The 19,592-nt window shown below is 39.5% G+C and overlaps 1 protein-coding gene across 1 annotated transcript in view; it reads left to right on the forward strand.

The window, feature by feature from the left end:
* The window catches only part of MCU (mitochondrial calcium uniporter), a 99,936-nt gene that overhangs the window by 71,612 nt on the left and 8,732 nt on the right, over positions 1-19,592 (forward strand). Inside the window, exon 2 of the mRNA XM_063435107.1 lies at positions 18,624-18,696. Within this exon, the coding sequence (XP_063291177.1) occupies positions 18,624-18,696 (73 nt within the window). The remainder of the gene's footprint in view (positions 1-18,623; positions 18,697-19,592) is intronic.

Here is a 19,592-nt window from a genome sequence, read left to right on the forward strand (position 1 = left end):
CCGACAAAGCACTTGAATGGGCAAACCCTATTTGGGAGGCTAATGGACCTATGGTGCATAACTTTCACAGTTTCCTAACAGCTTTTCGCAGAACTTTTGATACTATGAAAAGGTCTAAGAATGCCACTAGAGCATTAATGAGGGTTAAACAGGGTTCTAGGTCTGTGGCTGATTACGCTATACAGTTTCGTACCCTTGCCTCACAGGTCGATTGGACCAATAATGGGTTAACTACGGCCTTCATAGAAGGTTTATCAGACTCTATATTGGATGAGGTAGCAGCTAAGGAGCTTCCTATTGCCTTAGAGGACCTTATTGACTACCTCATCGATATAGATAATAGGATTCGTGACAGGCTCTATACTAAGAACAGGAATAGACGTTTTGTTACACCTATTCAACCCAGAGTTAATATACCGGAGAGTGTTAAAGTATCTGAAGAGGAACCTATGCAATTAGGGGTTGCCAAACTCTCAGATACTGAGAAATTACATAGGAGAAGGGAGGGACTCTGCCTATATTGTGGTAAGAGAGACCATATGGTAAAGGAGTGTCCTCTGCTCCCGGAAAACTCTCGCACCTAAGACCTTATAGGGGACTGGCCTTGGGTGTGATTTCTAAGTCTCCTACATTGCCTCCTAACCGACTGCTTCTCCCTGTTTCTTTACATATGGGAGAGAGTTGTATAGTTGAAAACATAGACGCCCTGGTTGATTCTGGGGCAGCCGAGAACTTTATAGACTCTGGTTTTGTAAAGAGAAACAATATTCCCATCAGAGAGAAGGAGATACCCTTGGCCGTTGAGGCCATAGATGGTAGACCATTGATATCTCCTGTTGTTACTCACGAGACTGCACCGCTACACATGTACACAGGGGTTCTACACTATGAAACCATTCGGTTCCAGGTCATCACCTCTCCCTCTTCACAGTTGGTGTTAGGGTATCCATGGTTACGTGCCCACAATCCCATTTTTGACTGGGAGACAGGGCAGATAAAATCATGGAGTGAAGCCTGCCATGAGTCATGTACTATTGAAGTCACGCCTGTGAATTCTATTAACGTTCCTACTGTTCCTCCTTTATCTACGACAATACCCTCTCAGTATTTAACTTTAAAGACTGTCTTTGATAAAAGAGAGGCTGACAAATTACCGCCTCACAGACCCTACGATTGTGCTATTGATTTGTTGCCTGGTACTATACCTCCTAAGGGCAGGGTGTACCCCCTATCGGTTCAAGAAAACCGTGTCATGGAGGAGTACATTAAAGAGTCATTAGACAAGGGATTTATTAGAAGATCCTCTTCTCCGGCTGGAGCGGGGTTCTTCTTTGTATCAAAGAAAGAAGGTGATTTAAGACCTTGCATTGATTATAGAGGTCTTAACAAGATCACCATCAAAAATGCATACCCTATACCTCTAATAACAGAATTGTTTGACAGGCTCAAACATGCTACGGTATTCACCAAATTAGATCTTAGAGGAGCATACAATTTGATACGTATTAAAAAGGACCACGAATGGAAGACAGCCTTTAACACTCGATCAGGTCATTATGAGTATACCGTCATGCCATTTGGGCTTTGCAATGCCCCAGCAGTGTTCCAAGAATTTATTAATGATGTCTTAAGGGACTTTATTCACTCATTTGTTATTGTGTACTTGGATGACATTTTAATATATTCTACTGACATTCACGCTCATCACAGACATGTTACAACAGTTCTGAAGACCCTTCTTGCTAATGGTCTTTATTGCAAATTAGAAAAATGTCTATTCGACCAGTCCGAGGTCCAGTTTTTAGGGTATTTGATTTCCGCCGAGGGTTTTCGGATGGATCCCCAGAAGCTCGCTGCAGTCATAGAATGGCCTCTGCCGCAAGGTCTGAAAGCCATCCAGCGTTTTCTGGGTTTCTCTAATTATTATAGACGTTTTATCAAAGGTTTTTCGTCTATAGTAGCGCCTATTACTCGTATGACTAAAAAGGATGGCAATACACGTGTCTGGTCTACTGAGGCACTTCAGGCTTTTGACTTTCTTAAAACTACGTTCGCCTCTGCCCCTATTTTACAGCATCCTGTCCCCTCATTGCCATATATACTTGAGGTTGATGCTTCCGATATAGGGGTAGGTGCTGTCTTATCCCAAAGAGAGTCTCCTGACAAGCCATTGCATCCTTGTGGCTTCTTTTCTAAACAAATGTCCAAGGCAGAGAGGAATTATGATGTGGGTAATCGCGAACTCCTTGCTATCATTTTAGCACTCAAAGAATGGAGACATTTGCTAGAAGGAACTAAGGATCCTATTCTCATATTTACAGATCATAAGAACCTATCCTACCTTAGCGAAGCTAAAAGATTGTCTTCAAGGCAGGCTAGGTGGTCACTGTTCTTGTCTCATTTTAATTATATAATCACCTATAGGCCAGGTGACCGGAACACCAAAGCGGACGCTCTGTCCAGACAATTCGAGACTATTGACAAACAGGAGATTGATGTCACTCCTGTCATTCCCCCAGACAGGATAATAGCAACTACTATATTGTCTATTTCCTCGTCCCTCTTGCAGGCCATACAAGCGAAACAAGGCATGGCACCCAGCGAGAGGCCTAATGATAAATTGTTCGTTGACATTCCCGAGAGACGGGATATTCTGTCACTTTATCACGATACTAAGACTGCTGGACATCCTGGTATTTCCAAAACAGTGTCAGCCGTTTCTCGGTATTTCTGGTGGGATACCTTACGTAAGGATGTTACTGACTATATAAGTGCTTGTACTACTTGTGCATGTATGAAAACCTCTCGTAGAGTTCCTTGTGGGCTGTTGCATCCGTTGCCCGTTCCCGAGAGACCTTGGTCTAATCTATCAATGGATTTTATTGTTGAATTACCCCCTTCGAATGGTAACACAGTCATCCTAATGATAGTAGATCGGTTTTCCAAAATGGCTCACTTTGTGTCTCTTCGCAAGTTGCCCACTTCCAAGGAATTGGCTCTTATCTTCGCTAGAGAAGTGTTTCGATTACATGGTATTCCCTTATCTATTGTATCCGATAGGGGTAGCCAATTTATTTCCAGGTTCTGGAAAGCCTTTTGTTCGGAGGTGGGTATTTCCCTCTCATTTTCTTCCGCTTACCATCCCCAGTCTAATGGAGCTGCTGAACGTGCCAACCAGTCTCTTGAGCAGTACCTCCGTTGTTTTGTGTCTCACCATCAGGACAATTGGTCTGACCTGCTTCCTTGGGCTGAATTTGCTCGGAATAATGCCACTCATGATTCTTCCGGCAAAAGCCCTTTTTACGTTGTCTATGGCCAGCATCCCGTTGTTCTTCCGGCTGCATTCTCCTCTCAGGGCATGCCAGTTCTGGATGAGCATTTGGCTGGTTTGCGTAATACTTGGGAGCAGGTTCAGCGTTCTTTGGTGGACTCTGCTGCCCGCCAGAAGGCTCAGGCTGACAAGCATCGCAGAGCGGCTCCTTCCTATGTTGTGGGGGACAGGGTTTTGCTTTCCACACGGAATATTCGCCTCCGGGTGCCTTCTATGAAATTGGCTCCCCGCTTCATTGGTCCTTATCGCATTATACATAAGGTTAATCCCGTTTCTTATGCCTTGGGTCTGCCTAAGAATCTGCGTATACCCAATGTATTTCACACCTCTTTGTTGAAGCCTTACGTACGCAACCGCTATACCTGGCATACTCCCCCTCCCCCTCCCCCTCCTGTCTCTGTGGAGGGTCATGAGGAGTTCGAAGTATCTGCTGTTATTGACTCTCGTTTTCTTAGGGGTCGGCTTCAGTACTTGGTACATTGGAAGGGTTATGGGCCTGAGGAGCGCAGTTGGATTTCTGCGGATGCTGTTCATGCTCCCCGCCTTGTACGTTCTTTCCATTCGCGTTTTCCTGCCAGGCCTGGTCCTGCCCGCCCGGAGGGCGTGTCCTCAGGGGGGGGTACTGTAGCGGTACTTACCTTATCCGGGGGCCGGACGCGGTCCTCTCTTCAAGCCGCGCGCGGCTCGTCCGACTGTTCAGACAGGAAGGCGGGCAGTGACCGCGAGAAGCGGTCACGTGTCCCGCCTGCAGCTAAGAGCGCGCCGCGAATCTCGGGCGCGCTCTTAAAGAGACAGTGGGAGCCTAAATTGCAAAAAGGCTCCCATTGGCTCCTGTCATGCCAATCACCCTATACACTTACCTGTTGGGGGAGTGGAAGTGACAGGAGCCAATCACATTAGTTTGAAGGCTACTTATACTTACCCTTTTCCCTTAGTTCCTTGCCCTATCGTGGTTTCTGCTACAGTTCCCTTTAGTGCTTGTTGTGTTCAGTTGTGTTTCTCCGTATTTGACCTTGGCTTTGTATTCTGACTTCGTTTTCGCTTTATCCTATTCTGTACTGTTTGCCGGCTTGCTGATTCCTGTGTACCAGTCCCCGGCTAGTTTTCGTTTACGCTGTCTCTTTGTGCCCTTGACCTCGGATCGTTCCTGACTCTGTCTTATCCTATTACGTCGAGTCCGGCCACTCTAAGGTCCGGTAGACGTATCTCTCCTCTGTACTGTCTTCTGTTAGGCTGGATCCTGCGTGTAGGGGTATATACTCGTTACAGGTAGCTCTCTTAGTAGGCTATTAATTAGCCACTTCCATTTTGTGCCTGGCTTCTCCTCTTTCCTCTCTCTCTCTCTATTTAGACTGGTTACCATTAGTTTTTATTTTATTTTAAGTTTGGTGTATTTTTCTATTATAGATAAGTCTGGATTGGAACACCCTTGAAGGTGTTTCCCAGGAGTATAGGGTTGGAACACTAAGGGTGACTACTTGTGGAGGAGTTTACTATATGTGGGGCTATATGAATGTGAGATTATGATCCACACATTCCATTACCCACTACTCTCCACCTAGCCTCTCCACCCATATGAGTGTTTCTATACCCTTAGCCCAAGCATCATTGAGTCATTATTATTTTTCTTTTCTTTTTAGAAGGATTATATACAGTAGGCTACTATTTAGCCACCTATCTCTATTTTTGATGGTGGGTTATTCCTCTTAACTGACTATCTATTTAGATTGGTATTTATGTATAAATTGTATTATATACCTTAATAAAGTTATTTATTATTTTCTTTCCTGTTAACATTTACTATTGGAATTGGACTGGGTAATTGTCCTCATGGTTGTCTCTTAGTTAGACCACCTTTGGATTTATTTTCTTTCTAAAGTTAACATGATCTAAAGATAACTTCACATGCAAATTTTTTTATTATTTACTATGTGTTCACAAATTTTATGTTCATTTTTTTTACACTTATTTAAAGAAATAATACAAGGTTGGTAAGAACACTAAAGTAAAAAAGGAAAAAAGGCAATGTAGGTAGAATGAGGATTAATTTATATACCTATATATAAATATACACGATTTAAATACAAAAAATTGAAGTAGATGAATCAAAGACATAAATTATTTGTTAAACACTCCATAAGTGTTTATTTTATTTATTTTATTTATTTTATTTTTATATTTTTTATTTATATATATATATATATATATATATATATATATATATATTTATATATATATATATATATATATTTATTTTTTTCCCCCCTCCTCCTCTGCCCCTCACCTACCATATACAAATACATACTCCCAACTGAGCCTTCGGATGCTTGACCTTAATCCCCTCTTTCTGTGATGTATTCACAGATATCTCTTAATCTTCTAAGTTGGAAGATCAATTGAACCCATGGCCATCATCCTTTGGATCTAAATTGTTAAATGTTGTTGAAACGTCGATGTTTCATCAGAGGTTTTTATGTTGTGGTTTGTGTTATTTGTATTGTTGCACTAATTGGGCTATGGTCAGTATAATGAATAATATTATTTTTGTGTTTCAAACCATTTGGTACTATCGAGCTAGTATTTATCAAATCCCTGAAAGCTAATGTTGAAAATTATGTCTATAAACGTACAAGGTCTAAATACAAGGTGGAAAAAGCAAATGCTTTACGATTCCTTGGTGTCTAACCAAATACAAATAGCCTTCCTCCAAGAAACGCACTGGTTGCGATCTGAGTCGCTAAAATGGGGGGGGGGGGGGCATAAATATAACCATATATATCATGCATCTCTCCTAAATAATAAAAAATCTGGAGTGGCAATCATATTTGATTCTAAAATTAATAGATAGCGACCCCTGTGGCAGATTTCTCATAATTATCTGCAAAATAGAAACCATAACTTACACATTGGTTAACATATATCTACCAAATATTAATCCAATCGCCCTGTTTTCAAAAATTATGAATGGATAAGAAAATAAAACAATAGGCACTTTGCTGATAGCAGCTGATTTTAACTGTGTTCTCGATCCAAAAATGGACAAAAAAACACATATTCAGTTAAAGTCTGACAGCCAGTTATATAAACAATCTAAAATACTGTCTAACTTATGTGCCATGCATGGCGGGTAACACATTCAGATTTACGGGACTTTACGCATCTGTCTAAAGTCCATAACTCATATTCACGAATAGATTTATGTTTAGTAAAAGCCAACACATTGAAAGAAATTAATACAATTCAAATTAAAGATAACACTTGGTCTGACCACAGTTTTGTAATATTAGAAATGGGTAGGGTCTTGCAGAGATCTGTGGACTCCTGGAGAATGGACGACTCTCTCTTCAAATCTAAAATAAATCAAGATTCCCTTATTAAACTCTCAAGGTTTTTTTGGCTTGAAAATTCCACTCCTGATATTTTAGACTCCACCTTATGGTCTAAATATAAAGCGGTTATTAGAGGCTACCTTATTAAAATAGGAAAAACAAACTAAAACTATGATAAATAGAGACCTAACAGATTTAAACATTCAATAATTTAATGTGTCCAAAATGAATAAAGATTTCCCAACAATTCAATAAGAATTTTAGAATTACAAAAACAAATTAATTTAAAGATAGAAGAAAAGATTAGAAGAACAATTAATACATTGAGACTAAATACTTACCATCATAGTAATAAAGCAAATAAGAACTTAACTAAGAGATTAAAAAAGCAAAACTCAAATAATAGGGTTAATAAATTGGTTGAGGATCAAATTATATATTCCTCCCCGGAAAAAATTGGACAATTATTCAATGAATTTTATAGTAAATTTATACAATCTGGATACATCTTCAGATAGCCAAGATGTTAAAAAATATTTGGATAATACCGATATTCCAAAAATCAACAAACAAGATTTAGCTCAACTCAATTATGAGTTTACGGTGAATGAGGTGGAAAGAGAGATCGATAGACTTGAACTAAATAAGACCCCCGGACCGGACGGATTTAGCAATTTCTTCTATAAAGTAATGAAAAAAGAAATAACTGCCCATTTAACGGCTCTTTTTTTTTTCTTTTTTCAATTCTTTATTTTTCTGTGCAAGTGCTTGACAGACATATTTAACGTGCCACAACAGCACACATACGCTTATCATAGACAGTATCATGGCACATGTACATTGCACATTTTTTTTATATGAGACATAACTGAGTAGAATACGGCATGAGATATGGAAAACATAAATGGTTGATACATCATACTTATCCAACTAACAATATACGTGGTAGGTTTAAGAGTTATCAGATTATGCAGGCTTAATCTAAGGATTTATGACATTAGTAATTGTATGATTTGATACAGAAGTAGTTGAGAACACAGGCAGACCCCATACAGTGTGATTGCTGGCCATGCAAGGATATAACAATAGAACAAGGTAGGTATATCTCAAACGTTGGTACATTTTAAGCAGTAACTAACTATCTTGTGACATGCTGGCTAGACATTGCTTAGGTAGGGCTACTGGAGCTGGGCATATCGCTGTCGGCTGACATAAGTCTGTGGGTGCAGTAGGTAGAACAGACAATACCGTTACGGTGCAGAGCAAGGGGTACTAGGTCTTAGGCGGCAAGGATTGAACTTAAGGCTGCAGTCTCTTGAGATGTGAAAGGTAGGCTGTGACTCAAAGTCAATGTACCGTGACAGGGATCTGCAGGCTTTTGCAGGCATCTCGGGTACTCATCTGAGTGGCGGTTGAGCTTCTCCTCAATGGCTGGGGCCTACGTCAGGTGCAGTGCTTGTTAGCTTGATGTAGCATGGGGAGAGTGCCTGATGAAGGCTCCGTGCGGTATACGCTCATGGCTCCCCCAGTCGCGGACCGAGGATTCAGGAGCTTTTCCAGCCCCCGGCTGTGGTAAGAGGTGGCATTGTCCCTGTATTTGCCCTGTGCCAGCCCGTCGTGCTCCTCCGCTATCAGGTCTGTCCTGGCGGCAGGTCGCGCACATGGCTTGCATGCGGCGGCCATCTTGAGGGGTGCTGCTTGGTTAGCGATCCGCTGCAGGGTGGTTGTTGTAGGCCCATAATGATGTTAGTGGCCGCCCGTGTAGACCGGGATGACCCCCCCCGGTCCAGAGGGGGGGGGCGGAAGCCAGACGCCGGCCGGAGACCCGGGAGAGCGGCCGTCTCGTCCCGGCTCAAGCCCCTACACGCTCCGGGTCCTTGTCAGGCCACTGTCAGTTCCAGGCAAGGTCTCAAAAGGCATCTTCGCATACCGCGGCAGTTGGGGATCAAATTGGTCACCGTCGTGATTTGTAGGTTAGATTTGGCCTGCAGTTAGCGCCGATTTTCCGCCCCTGGAGCGGGTGCTCAGACGAGGCACGTCTGATCCCTTCGGCGGTCAGGCTCCGCCCACTTAACGGCTCTTTTTAACCCCTTAAGGACCAAACTTCTGGAATAAAAGGGGATCGTGACGTGTCACACATGTCATGTGTCCTTAAGGGGTTAATGAAATGGCCAAAAAAGCTAAAACGCCAAAGGAGTTGCTACAAGCCAATATCCTTCCAATACTAAAACCAAATAAAGAACCAACAGACGTTAAGAACTATAGACCAATCTCTTTAATACAGATATGAAAATATACGCAGCAATATTAACATGTAGATTAAAATCATTTGTGGAGAGAGTCGTTCATTCTGATCAGGTCGTTTTTTTGCCAGGTAGATCTTCTGATACCTGCACCAGAAGAATAGTGGACATTTTGGATGGTGCACTCCGTCAGGGGATTCCATTGCTGACCCTGTCATTAGATGCTGAAAAGGCTTTTGACAGGGTCAGTTGGGGCTTCCTCGACTAAGTATTGACTTCCTTTGGGTTCATAGGTTGGATTCATGATGCCATTATGGCACTTTACTCTGAACCAATAGCTAGAACTGTAGGAGTAAATATTCAATCAAGCTGGTTTAATCTACATAATGGCACACGGCAGGGATGTCCCCTATCCCCCCTTCTCTATATCTTAACTTTAGAACCCTTAGCAATTAACATTAGGGCTAATTTGAATATCAGGGGTTTTCTAACTAACAACTCAGAAGCAAAAATATCACTTTATGCCGATGATATATTATTAACACTTCTCCAGAATCCTCCCTCCCCCAAGTCTTATCTGCTATAAAAAGTTACTCTAATGTATCTAATTACAAACTTAACATATCCAAATCAATGGCTGTAACCACTGTCGACATCCACAGTTTAAAAGACCTGCGAGATAACTACGATTTTGTATGGTCTAACAATGTTTTTAATTACCTGGGCGTGATAATTTCAACTCAAGTTAACGATATTATGGAAATAAATGTATTGAATCTCCTGAAATATACAAATATAAAATTAAAAGAATGGCGATTGACCGAATCCTCTTGGATCGGCAGGATCAACCTAATTAACGCTTACATTAAGCCCAAATGGTTGTATTTATTCAGGATGATTCCCCTTCAAGTTTTCAGAAATTAATCTGGAAAATGACAAGACCCAGAATAAGTTCTAAAGTCCTTTCTAGGAAACCCCAAAATGGAGGTTTAACCCCTTAAGGACCAAACTTCTCGAATAAAAGGGAATCATGACATGTCACACATGTCATGTGTCCTTAACCCCTTAAGGACACATGACATGTGTGACATGTCATGATTCCCTTTTATTCCAGAAGTTTGGTCCTTAAGGGGTTAAGGGGTTAAACTACCCAAATATCAGAAATTGTTATTATGCTAACATCATTGGTCACATATATTAACTTCAGGTTGAATCGTTTAAAACAGGCACATGGTACCAAATTGAATCCGAGGCAGATGGAAAAGATAGACTAGAAATGTATTTATGGCTTAAAAACGACAATTTCTATGTAGTAAATCATTAATCCTGTCACAAATTATTAGTGCTTGGGAGATGATAAAAAAAACAACAAATAATCTCCAATAAAATAATTAAGACATGCCATCTGATTGTTTTGGAAGATAGTATCGAGGATATTTCTTTAAATAACTGGTCCAAATTTCAATGGACGATTGGGGACATCCTCCAGGATGACCAAATTTTACCTTTTGCTGATATTCAAGCCAAACTCCTTCTCCCTAACAAAGAACTCTTTTCTTATTTAAGAATTAAAAAATTCTTGAATAAGTTCTTACTAAATACGTCGCCAAAAATTGATATTCTTATTCAAACCATCTTTAGATATACTAAGGTTAATAAAATTCTCTCAAAAGCTACTAACTTGTTATCCATCCTTGATCAACAACCCTTAAAGATACTTGATAAATGGAAAAATATACTAAATATTGACATAACTGAGAAGGAATGGTGTTTGTCTCTTAAAGACACCCGTAAATATATTCATTGTCAGAACTTAGTTGAATGTCAATGTAAGATTATGTATAAATGGTACCGGACTCCCTATAAATTATGTAAGATGTATCCAGGTCAAATTCCTCATTGCTGGCGTTGTGGTTATTTAGAGGGAACACGCGTTCATATATGGTGGCATTGTAGTTCAGCTAAAAGTCTTTGGGAGTGGACCTTTGAAATACTTAAATGTTTATTTAATATTACAATTAAAAAGGCACCGGATACAGCACTGCTACATTTAAATTGGAAACTTTCTTCCACTTCTTCTAAGTGCCTTGTAAACCAATGCTTTTTGGCGGTAAAGATATTAATAGCAAGACAATGGAAGTCGCATCTTCCTTTCCCGAGGAGTCAGCTTGTTAATCAAATTTTATTCCAACTCCGAATGGAAAAATATTTACCGGTCTCCTCCATACATCTTATAAATAAACAAGACCAATACATTAATTGGATTCGAATTTTGGAACATCAATGAATTATTTCTTTTTATTTCTCTCTCTTTAGATTTCGATAGAAAATTACATTATAGTGATATTTCTCTTTCTATGATGTTTAGACTGACCATAGCCCATACTTATTCTGACAGCAGTTCTACAAGAAAGAATTAATCTTTTTATTAAGATATCCTCAGCTGTTTAGTTGGGGAATTATCTTATACTTTAGACTAGACCAGTTGTAATAAATGTAAAATTATGTTATTGTCACACTTGTTTTTGTCTTGTATGTAAACTGCACTATTTTGTCATATGTACGATAAAATGAGAACTTTTTCAATAAAAAAAGATGAAAAGAAAATTTCAGTTAATGCTTTCATCCAACTTTGTTCAAAGTTTGTATTAACTATTCTTAGGCAATTTTGAAATCCAAGAACCAGATTTTTTTGGCAGGGGTCTTTGATATCTCCGGTGCCTATAAGAAATCCAGCTCACTGCAGGGATTTTTAGCATTGGAAAAAACAGATTTACTAAAAATATTAAATGCATTTCTAATGATAAACCTACCATAGATGGACAAATTGTTAGTAAAAATGTCTCAGGTGCACATAGTTAGCAAGTGTCTCTCAATCTTGTTCGCATTCTCTAAGCAGAATCCAGTGGGTTCTAAAAGAACATAGCTTTATTACGTTATACTTATTATTTTATATGTAGTTTTATACATACATTTCTTCAAAATGGAAAACTTTGTGTCAGATTGTGCCATCAGTACGAAAAGGCAAATATATTGCTGAGCTGTTCCTTAGCAGGTCAACAGAGCATGGTTGAAGAGCGTTCCTTCTAGAACGTAAATGACTATGTTGTAAAATGGACCACATACTTAAGTATGACATGTTCACTTCTAAGAATATATTTTTATTTCCTTATTCTAATGACAAATCTTACAGGCTAAATTATGTTTTATATGGCAGAACAGTACAATGTATATCTTTATTGGGGTGTAAGCCAGCTCCAGTGCTCGCAGCCCTTGATTGATGGCCTAATTTATACAGATAATGTGGAAGTGAGATTTCCATATTGTCTCGGTAACAGAAGCAGTAATTCTTTGAGTGCTGAGATGGATCGGAAGAACTGCACCTATTGACTTTTTGCACTATAGCCGTTACAATAGGCCGTAGTACTTATGGTGCGCACTGTATCGCTTTAACATGCATAGTTCCAGCAAAGTATAGATTCTGTGTGAGGTGCGTGTATACACAAGAAGACAAAACCTTTAAACAAGGTATGCAGAGATAATGTCAAATCATTTGTACCTAGGTAGTAGTAATGTTGTTGCTATATACAAGAATACGCAGCAACAGCATCTTAAACTCTTGTATACTTTATGATAGGTACCGATTATATTGTTGCCCTTTGGTCTCCATTAAAATGTGAAAACAAAGGTGCCTTCTTTGTCTAGAATCTTGCTACTTCACAGCAGTGTCTCTTTTCCAATCTCAGCTAGCGTTACCTGGTTTTGTTTACTGCATTAATTGTGTTCTGTGCACGGATAGGAATAGGTAGCCATGATAGAATTTCATGTGTGTTTGATTATTTCATAGTCTCTGGTTTGCTGTGTAATGCCCCACACAGTAAATGTGAATGTACTGTTTTTCCAGTTTAGTCTTATTTAGGAAGTCATTTCATATTTGCTGTCAAACCGATTGGAGAAGAAACAGATTGCATTTTCAACCCAGTTTTTCATAGTTTTGGTTTTGTATACTTTTGGATTCTCTAAGGAAATGTCTGGTTTCCTGGAAACCATACTAATAGTTTTGTGGGGTTTTTTTTTTGGGGGGGGGGGTTTGTGTAAATCTTTTAAATGTGCAAAGTATCTCCGTATTCTTGGTTTAATTTTGTATTGATGCGATTTTTAGTTTATGGCGTATAATTGAAAATGATTTAAAAACCCTGTGAAATGATTTTAACACAGACCTAATGCAACTATGCTCTTATGGTTTCTTAACGAAATTTCGGAAGACTATTTTTACTTTTTCATTGAGACAGTCCGTTTTATAACTACGTGCACCTCACTACCTTTTCGTTTTATTCACTTAATTTTTTTTCCCATCAAAGTTATATTTTCAGTCATTTTGAATTATACCAAGTCAACGCATTAAAATGCTGGACTGCCTTCGCAAGCCCACCTTCAAATTCCTCAAAAAAAAAAAAAAAAGCTATGTCAGTCAGGCAGTATAGAACTGCAAATGCCGTAGATTTATGCATGGGGATTTTAGGGACCAGATTGTGACATGAAATATCGTTGGTTTGTAAGGGTTTACTCTCCAAGCACCATAGACAATTCAGTTTGCCGAAGCCAAGGATCCAGTCTGTGCAGTGTTTAGTATGAATCTCTGCCAATCATTGAGGTATTTACTTTTTTTTTGCCAGTGTGTAGGTCCACCTCCATCTTCTTTCATTTGGCCAGATTAAAGTTTTATTTCCTGCCTGGCTATATCGGTTTCATACAAGCTTTGTAATCATGCCAAATGCATAACTGTGGGCTAAGATCTCTCCTGCCAGGAGAATGAACCAAGCTATATAATTCACATGTATAGACCAAAAGATTACAGTAGCCCAAATTACTAGTCTGGAATTAGGCTATGTGTAAACTGCAGTATTGCTCTCCATGCTGTACAGAGGTTTATGGTATAAGAGGTTCTTCCAGGTGTGGGAGAGTTCCATGTGCAGCCAGGTAGATCCACGAAACCGCGCATGCACAGATGGAAACTTTAATGCAAAAACATGAATTAAAAACAACAAAGATAATATATCATATCTCAACATTTATTAAAGGTCAAAACCATGCCTGTATTCACACTATGTTTTGGTTTGTGTAAAACATGCTTGGTATCGCTATGTATAGGGAACAGTTTTATAAGGGGAAGTTCTCTGACAGTATTTTATTTCCCTGTCGAGCACGACTTTTATTTCCCCCAGCCTTTCTATTTACGAGTCTCTCGAGGCCAAGGATAGAAAATCATATGTTTATATGTTAACATCTTTATAGCTAGAACTTTTTATACATAAGGAGTTATGTTTGGAATCGCCCGCATGTCTGATGGATTACTTAATGCCATAAGATTAATAATAAACTTGAGCCTGCAGGTATTTAACTGAACCCTTACGTTAGACTCTGTGTTTGTGTAAAAAAAAATATATATATATATATATTTTTTTTTTTTAAATATTGCTTTGTAAAGTTTACCTTTATAACTTTACTTGACACTGGCATCATGAATTCTCCATGGGCATCAAAAGGTTTCAGTTAAGGTGGAACATTCAAATAAGGTTCAGTGTCACCTGCCTCTGTCTCTTTTCTCACTGTGTTTTCTTCTTTTCAAGCCATTTAACTGCTCCTTATTCATTATGTTGAAATACAAACTCTGGATATAAAAAGCGCCTCACATTCCAAAGGTATGCATAGTCTGGCTCAGGGAAGATTTATGATATTGTTTTACACGTAACCATTGGCTATGTGCATTTTATTGCCTTTAATCTCTGTAGGTGACACACATCACAATATTATTCCTATCTGATTTGCTTTATAGTCTATCATCTGTGATCCCTTGGGTCTCTCCAACTGTGAGCAGCTGTCTGCCAATAATTCAGAGTAAACATGAAGATTACAGTAATGATTAGCATAAACGTGGGAAATATGATCCATTTTTAAGCTACAGAAATTTGCATCAGCATCAGATTTCTACAAATTTTATATAAAATAGTTTTTAACCCTTTCAACTCCAATGTAACTGTGCACGCCAAAGAATTCTGTTTCTCAATCCATGGTCCATAAGAGTGCTGCTTTAACAGAGAAGCATTTAACTTGTCACCTGATAGGGAGATATACTTGCTTTAAGCTGTCGTCCTGTTTGCCTTCATCTTCTTGCCGTCCTATTGCTTCAGGAGAAAAAAAAAAAGTGATTTTGTTTACCTTTATTGCACCCGCATGACAATTTGTGTGACAATTCTGATGATCTCAGCCAATCCAGTGCTTCTCCGTGGGGTAACATTGGGAGACTAGTGCTCATGTGCGGTAAATCGCCGATTTGCAACTATCAACATCGCCTCATAGAGATGCAGAGTTAATGCATCTCTATGGGGAGCATTCAGCCTCTTCATTCAGAGAATGGAGACGCTGAATGTTGGTCCTGCAATCTTTGCAGGACCAAACTCAGGAAGACCCTCTAGTGACTATCTGAGTGACAACCACAAGAGGAGGTCATAGGCAGCAGTGTAAACATTGCCTTTTAGGTAGGGGTTCTGGTGCTTATAGCATCCCTATAATAGGAGTATGAGTATGCATGATGCAGTGAGAAAACTGCTCCATAAGCTCACCATTGATGTGCATTATGCTATAATGAAGGCCATTATGGTGTTGAGAACCATCTGTGTCCATGTTTAAATCTGGCACTGTCACGCTATTATGTGCATGTTGGTATTTGGCTGTATCTCACATGTATGCTGAAGCTCCACTGAAATCTTTGTGCTTCCTCAAAAACTGCAAAACTAGTTTAGATGTTATTTCCTATGTTTCTTTTGCAAGAGGAACCTGGATGAGGACTTCTTTCATGGTTTTGAATAAGTGTGAGATAAAATGTTATGAGCTATACATTTGTTAGAATTATTCATAGAAAAATATGTTCTGAACAAAGCAAACCTTTTTGTAACACAATATACGTGCAATAGCCCCATAGCAGGTAATTTTTGGATTGACCCTAAAAGTCACACCACTTTCTTGAAATTAAGGGGAGTAGGAATGAGAGATGCTAATACATTTTAAGTATATTGTGAGATTTTCCAAGAGGATGTTTACTACTAACAAGAAATACATTCTCCTTTGTTTCTGTGTGAGGAAAAGACATTTTATTTTAACCCATTTAGGAGGTTAGTCCAATCATGTTGTTCCATGATGTCTTTGAGAATCCTTCCCTGAAGGCTAAATATGTGAGTACAATTCTTTATTTTTTTTTTTTAACATTCTTTAAAGGGACACTCCATGCACCCAGACAACTTCTGCCCATTAGAGTGCTCTGGGTGCCAACTCCCATCACCCTTAACCCTGCAAGTGTAATGATTGCAGTTAAAACCTTGCAGGGTTAAGTCCTCTTCTAGTGACGGTCTATCAGACAGCCACTAGAGGGTCTTCTGGGTTTTTAAAACCCAGAAAAGTGTTTTAAAAGACGCTGTACGTCCTCACGCTATGCATGAGGACTTCCAGCGTCACCGGAATCCGCATTCGGTCTCCCCCCACCGACGTCAGGAGTGTTTGTGGAGCCTGACCCAGCGCCGAGGGACATCTGCGCTGGATTCGGGTAAGTCACTGAAGGGGTTTTAATATGGGATAGAGGGTTGGAGGGGGGCACTGCAGGATCCTGCAGTGCCAGGAAAATGTGGACACTGGAGAGTCCCTGAAAATGTTTTACATTTTTCTTTTTATGACATTACAAAATTATTTTCTTTATTTTCTCTCTCTCGCTCAAAAAAAAAAAAAGTTTGACAGTTCTTTCTCACCTCAGAAAAGTTTTTCTTTTTGTTTGAGAGGGTTGAAAAGGCTCCACGCCACCATCCAACACCATGTCTGCACTTGCGTGGTCCAATAAAATGTTTTTAACTGAGAAGCATTTGACTGGACAATTTTATTGACTCAGGCCGCAGTGCTGTTGTGGAAGGAGCTTGCAGTGCCAGTGGAACCATCCTCACAAGTTGTTGCAGCATGAAAGGGATGGTAAAATTAGTTGCGTACTGGGTGTTGAATTGGACTTAATGGACTTGCTGCCACTATCCTGAGAATAAATACTACTAATGGTTTTGGCTGCCGTGTCAGAGGCATCAGCAGTCTTCACTGTAGAGGTGTTGCAGCTCTCAGAAGCTATGGCCCAAGCTTCCCTCGATTTTAGTTTGGGGTTAATACGTAATATTGATGATGATGGGTTTATTTTTTTTATTACAATAACTTGGGTAAAGAATGTGAATGGGTTGTGTAAAGTAACTTTATAGAGCAAAAATAGGTTTGATGTTTGTGTTGTGAAATGGGTTGTTGCTTGGTGGAGTTGCTGTTGTAAAGTTATTGTGTTCGACATTAAACACTGCACAGTGCTCACACATTTGCACCACCCACCTTGTACTGAACACAAATATAAAAAATAGTATTTTCTTTCTCCAAATGGTTAACAAAAACAAAAACAAAAAAAACTTTTAGTATCTGACAGCTTGTCTCACACTAGGATCAATGAGCCAGGCTAAGCAAATTGTGTTTTGTTTTTTTTCTCTCTGACACTACAGTCCTCAAAAGAGGCATTTATTTTCTTCCAAACAGTTAACAAATCTTTTTTTTTTTTTTTTTTTTAAATAGTCTCACTAATATCAATGACAAAATGCCTGCCAATCTCCCACTCATTTGCTTCTAGTGCTCCTGGCAATACAGCATAAAGCTAAACCTAGTCTCTCTCATTATCATCAATGACACAGACATCTCCTACTCCAACATAGCCACAGCAAAAATAAACACACAGGATCATTGCTTGTCTGTCTCTCATCAATAGCTAAAGTCAGTGTCTAGAAGAATCCTACTTGGAAGTATAGTTGTTCTATAGCTACTCCCTTTTCCCTTCTGTTGGCTACTTCACTTGATCTGTGAATAAAAAAAAAAAATTTTTTAGATGTGTTTTTTTTTTTAAAGTGGCTGGCCACTAACCATTAATTGTAATTGTGATTTAATTACAATTATTTATTTGGTACCTCTTGGTTAGACATCAGATCTAGCCCTAGTGAATGGTTAGACCTCTATCATGAGAAACAAAGTGAAATGCCCCCTGAATCACGAATGAAAACAGCATGTTTGGACCTGCACAAGACTGCATACATTCCAAAATGAATCTCCAAGTCTAGATCTTATTAAAATGTAAAGTCTGAATTCAAACATACATTCTATAAAGAAGTATTAACGAACCTCCCTTAGGCACTGTGATAAGGGACGCCTCTAGAAATGTTCGTGATCAATGTATCTATATAGACTATTTTTTTTGGGGGGGGGGGTGGGGGGGGGTTGTAAGTTGTTACCACATTGCTCAAAGAATCGCCATTGGCACCCTTGGGCAGTTTTGTATTGATTTATTTCGGATGTTGCAAGATCACGAACAGTGCTTTGCATGTTTGTGTGGCATTAAGTAATTTTACAGTGAAAGCAATGTTTTTTTTATTTATATTTTTATTTTTTTATTGTAATTATAGATTTATTTTTTCCCAAAACTATACCTATTGCTATTTGAAGCAGACAGCTGTTAATGAATTATATGGTAACAAATAAGACAAGGTTTCAGGAAGACAGAGAAATTGTTCAAATGATTCCGCACGACTTTTTTAAAGGTTGATGCTTTGTTGTAAGGTAATGAGTCCCAGTGTGATTGATGTTTGATATATTTCCATGTTTTAGGTGCACCAGAGACTTCCTGCATGGCTCAGCCAAAGAGTAGTGTTTTGTAGCAGTACAGCATCGCCCTCTAATGGTAAGTAGAATTATTGTTAACCTTAAATCATTTTGTAGTAGGCTAATTGAAATATTTGGGAAATACACTGTCAGAGACACTAGTAAAATAAATGTATTTTAATTTTTCCCCCCGCATTTCATAAACTAGTATATGGACTGAACAGCGAGTCTTTATGCTTTAGTGTGGTTTTCAATTCTGTCAACTAGCTGTTATTCCCCTGTGGATATTTGACTGGCAGAGTGTTTGGTCCATAAATTATTATAGAGACAGACATGCGCGCACACACACTCAAATTTACATATTTTATTTTAATCCACCCAGCCTCCCTTTGGGAGAGCTGAGTGGACATTCCATGGGGTCTAGTGGGGCAGCTCTCTCTGTCTGTGAGAGGGAGCAGTAATCTACCTGCAACTCCTCTGCTTCCTGTGATGCCGGGGCCCAGATGATGTCATATTCCGGCTCCCGGCATCATTAAACCGTGCAAGGGAGCATAGAGAAGCTGCAGGAAGATCACTGCTCCCTCGTGCGCATCAGCTGACCCCCTTGATGCTCCCCTGAGCCGTCCGCCTCCAAAAAGCTCAGAGCGGCCGGCTACAATGCTTACTGAGCCGGCTGGCTACAACAAGTTACCATGGTGACCTGGCACCTGGGATTTGTCTAACCTTGCATTAAAGCCTAGGAACAACTCCAGTGGACACTCCTCAGATGGCTACTACAGGTGCTTCCTGGAGCAGTGCTGCACGTTCAGTGTCTCCACGCTCTACATGGACGCTGAACTTTCCTGTTGAGATGCATTGATTCAATGTATCTCTGAGGAGATGCTGATTGGCCAGGCTGCCGTTTGACCTTGTCTGGTTGGCGATCTCAGCCAATCCAATGATTTCCCTAAGGAAAAGCATAGGTTTGGCTGAGAT

Source organism: Pelobates fuscus, chromosome 10, assembly GCF_036172605.1.
Source record: "Pelobates fuscus isolate aPelFus1 chromosome 10, aPelFus1.pri, whole genome shotgun sequence".
Classification (NCBI taxonomy): Eukaryota; Metazoa; Chordata; class Amphibia; order Anura; family Pelobatidae; genus Pelobates; species Pelobates fuscus.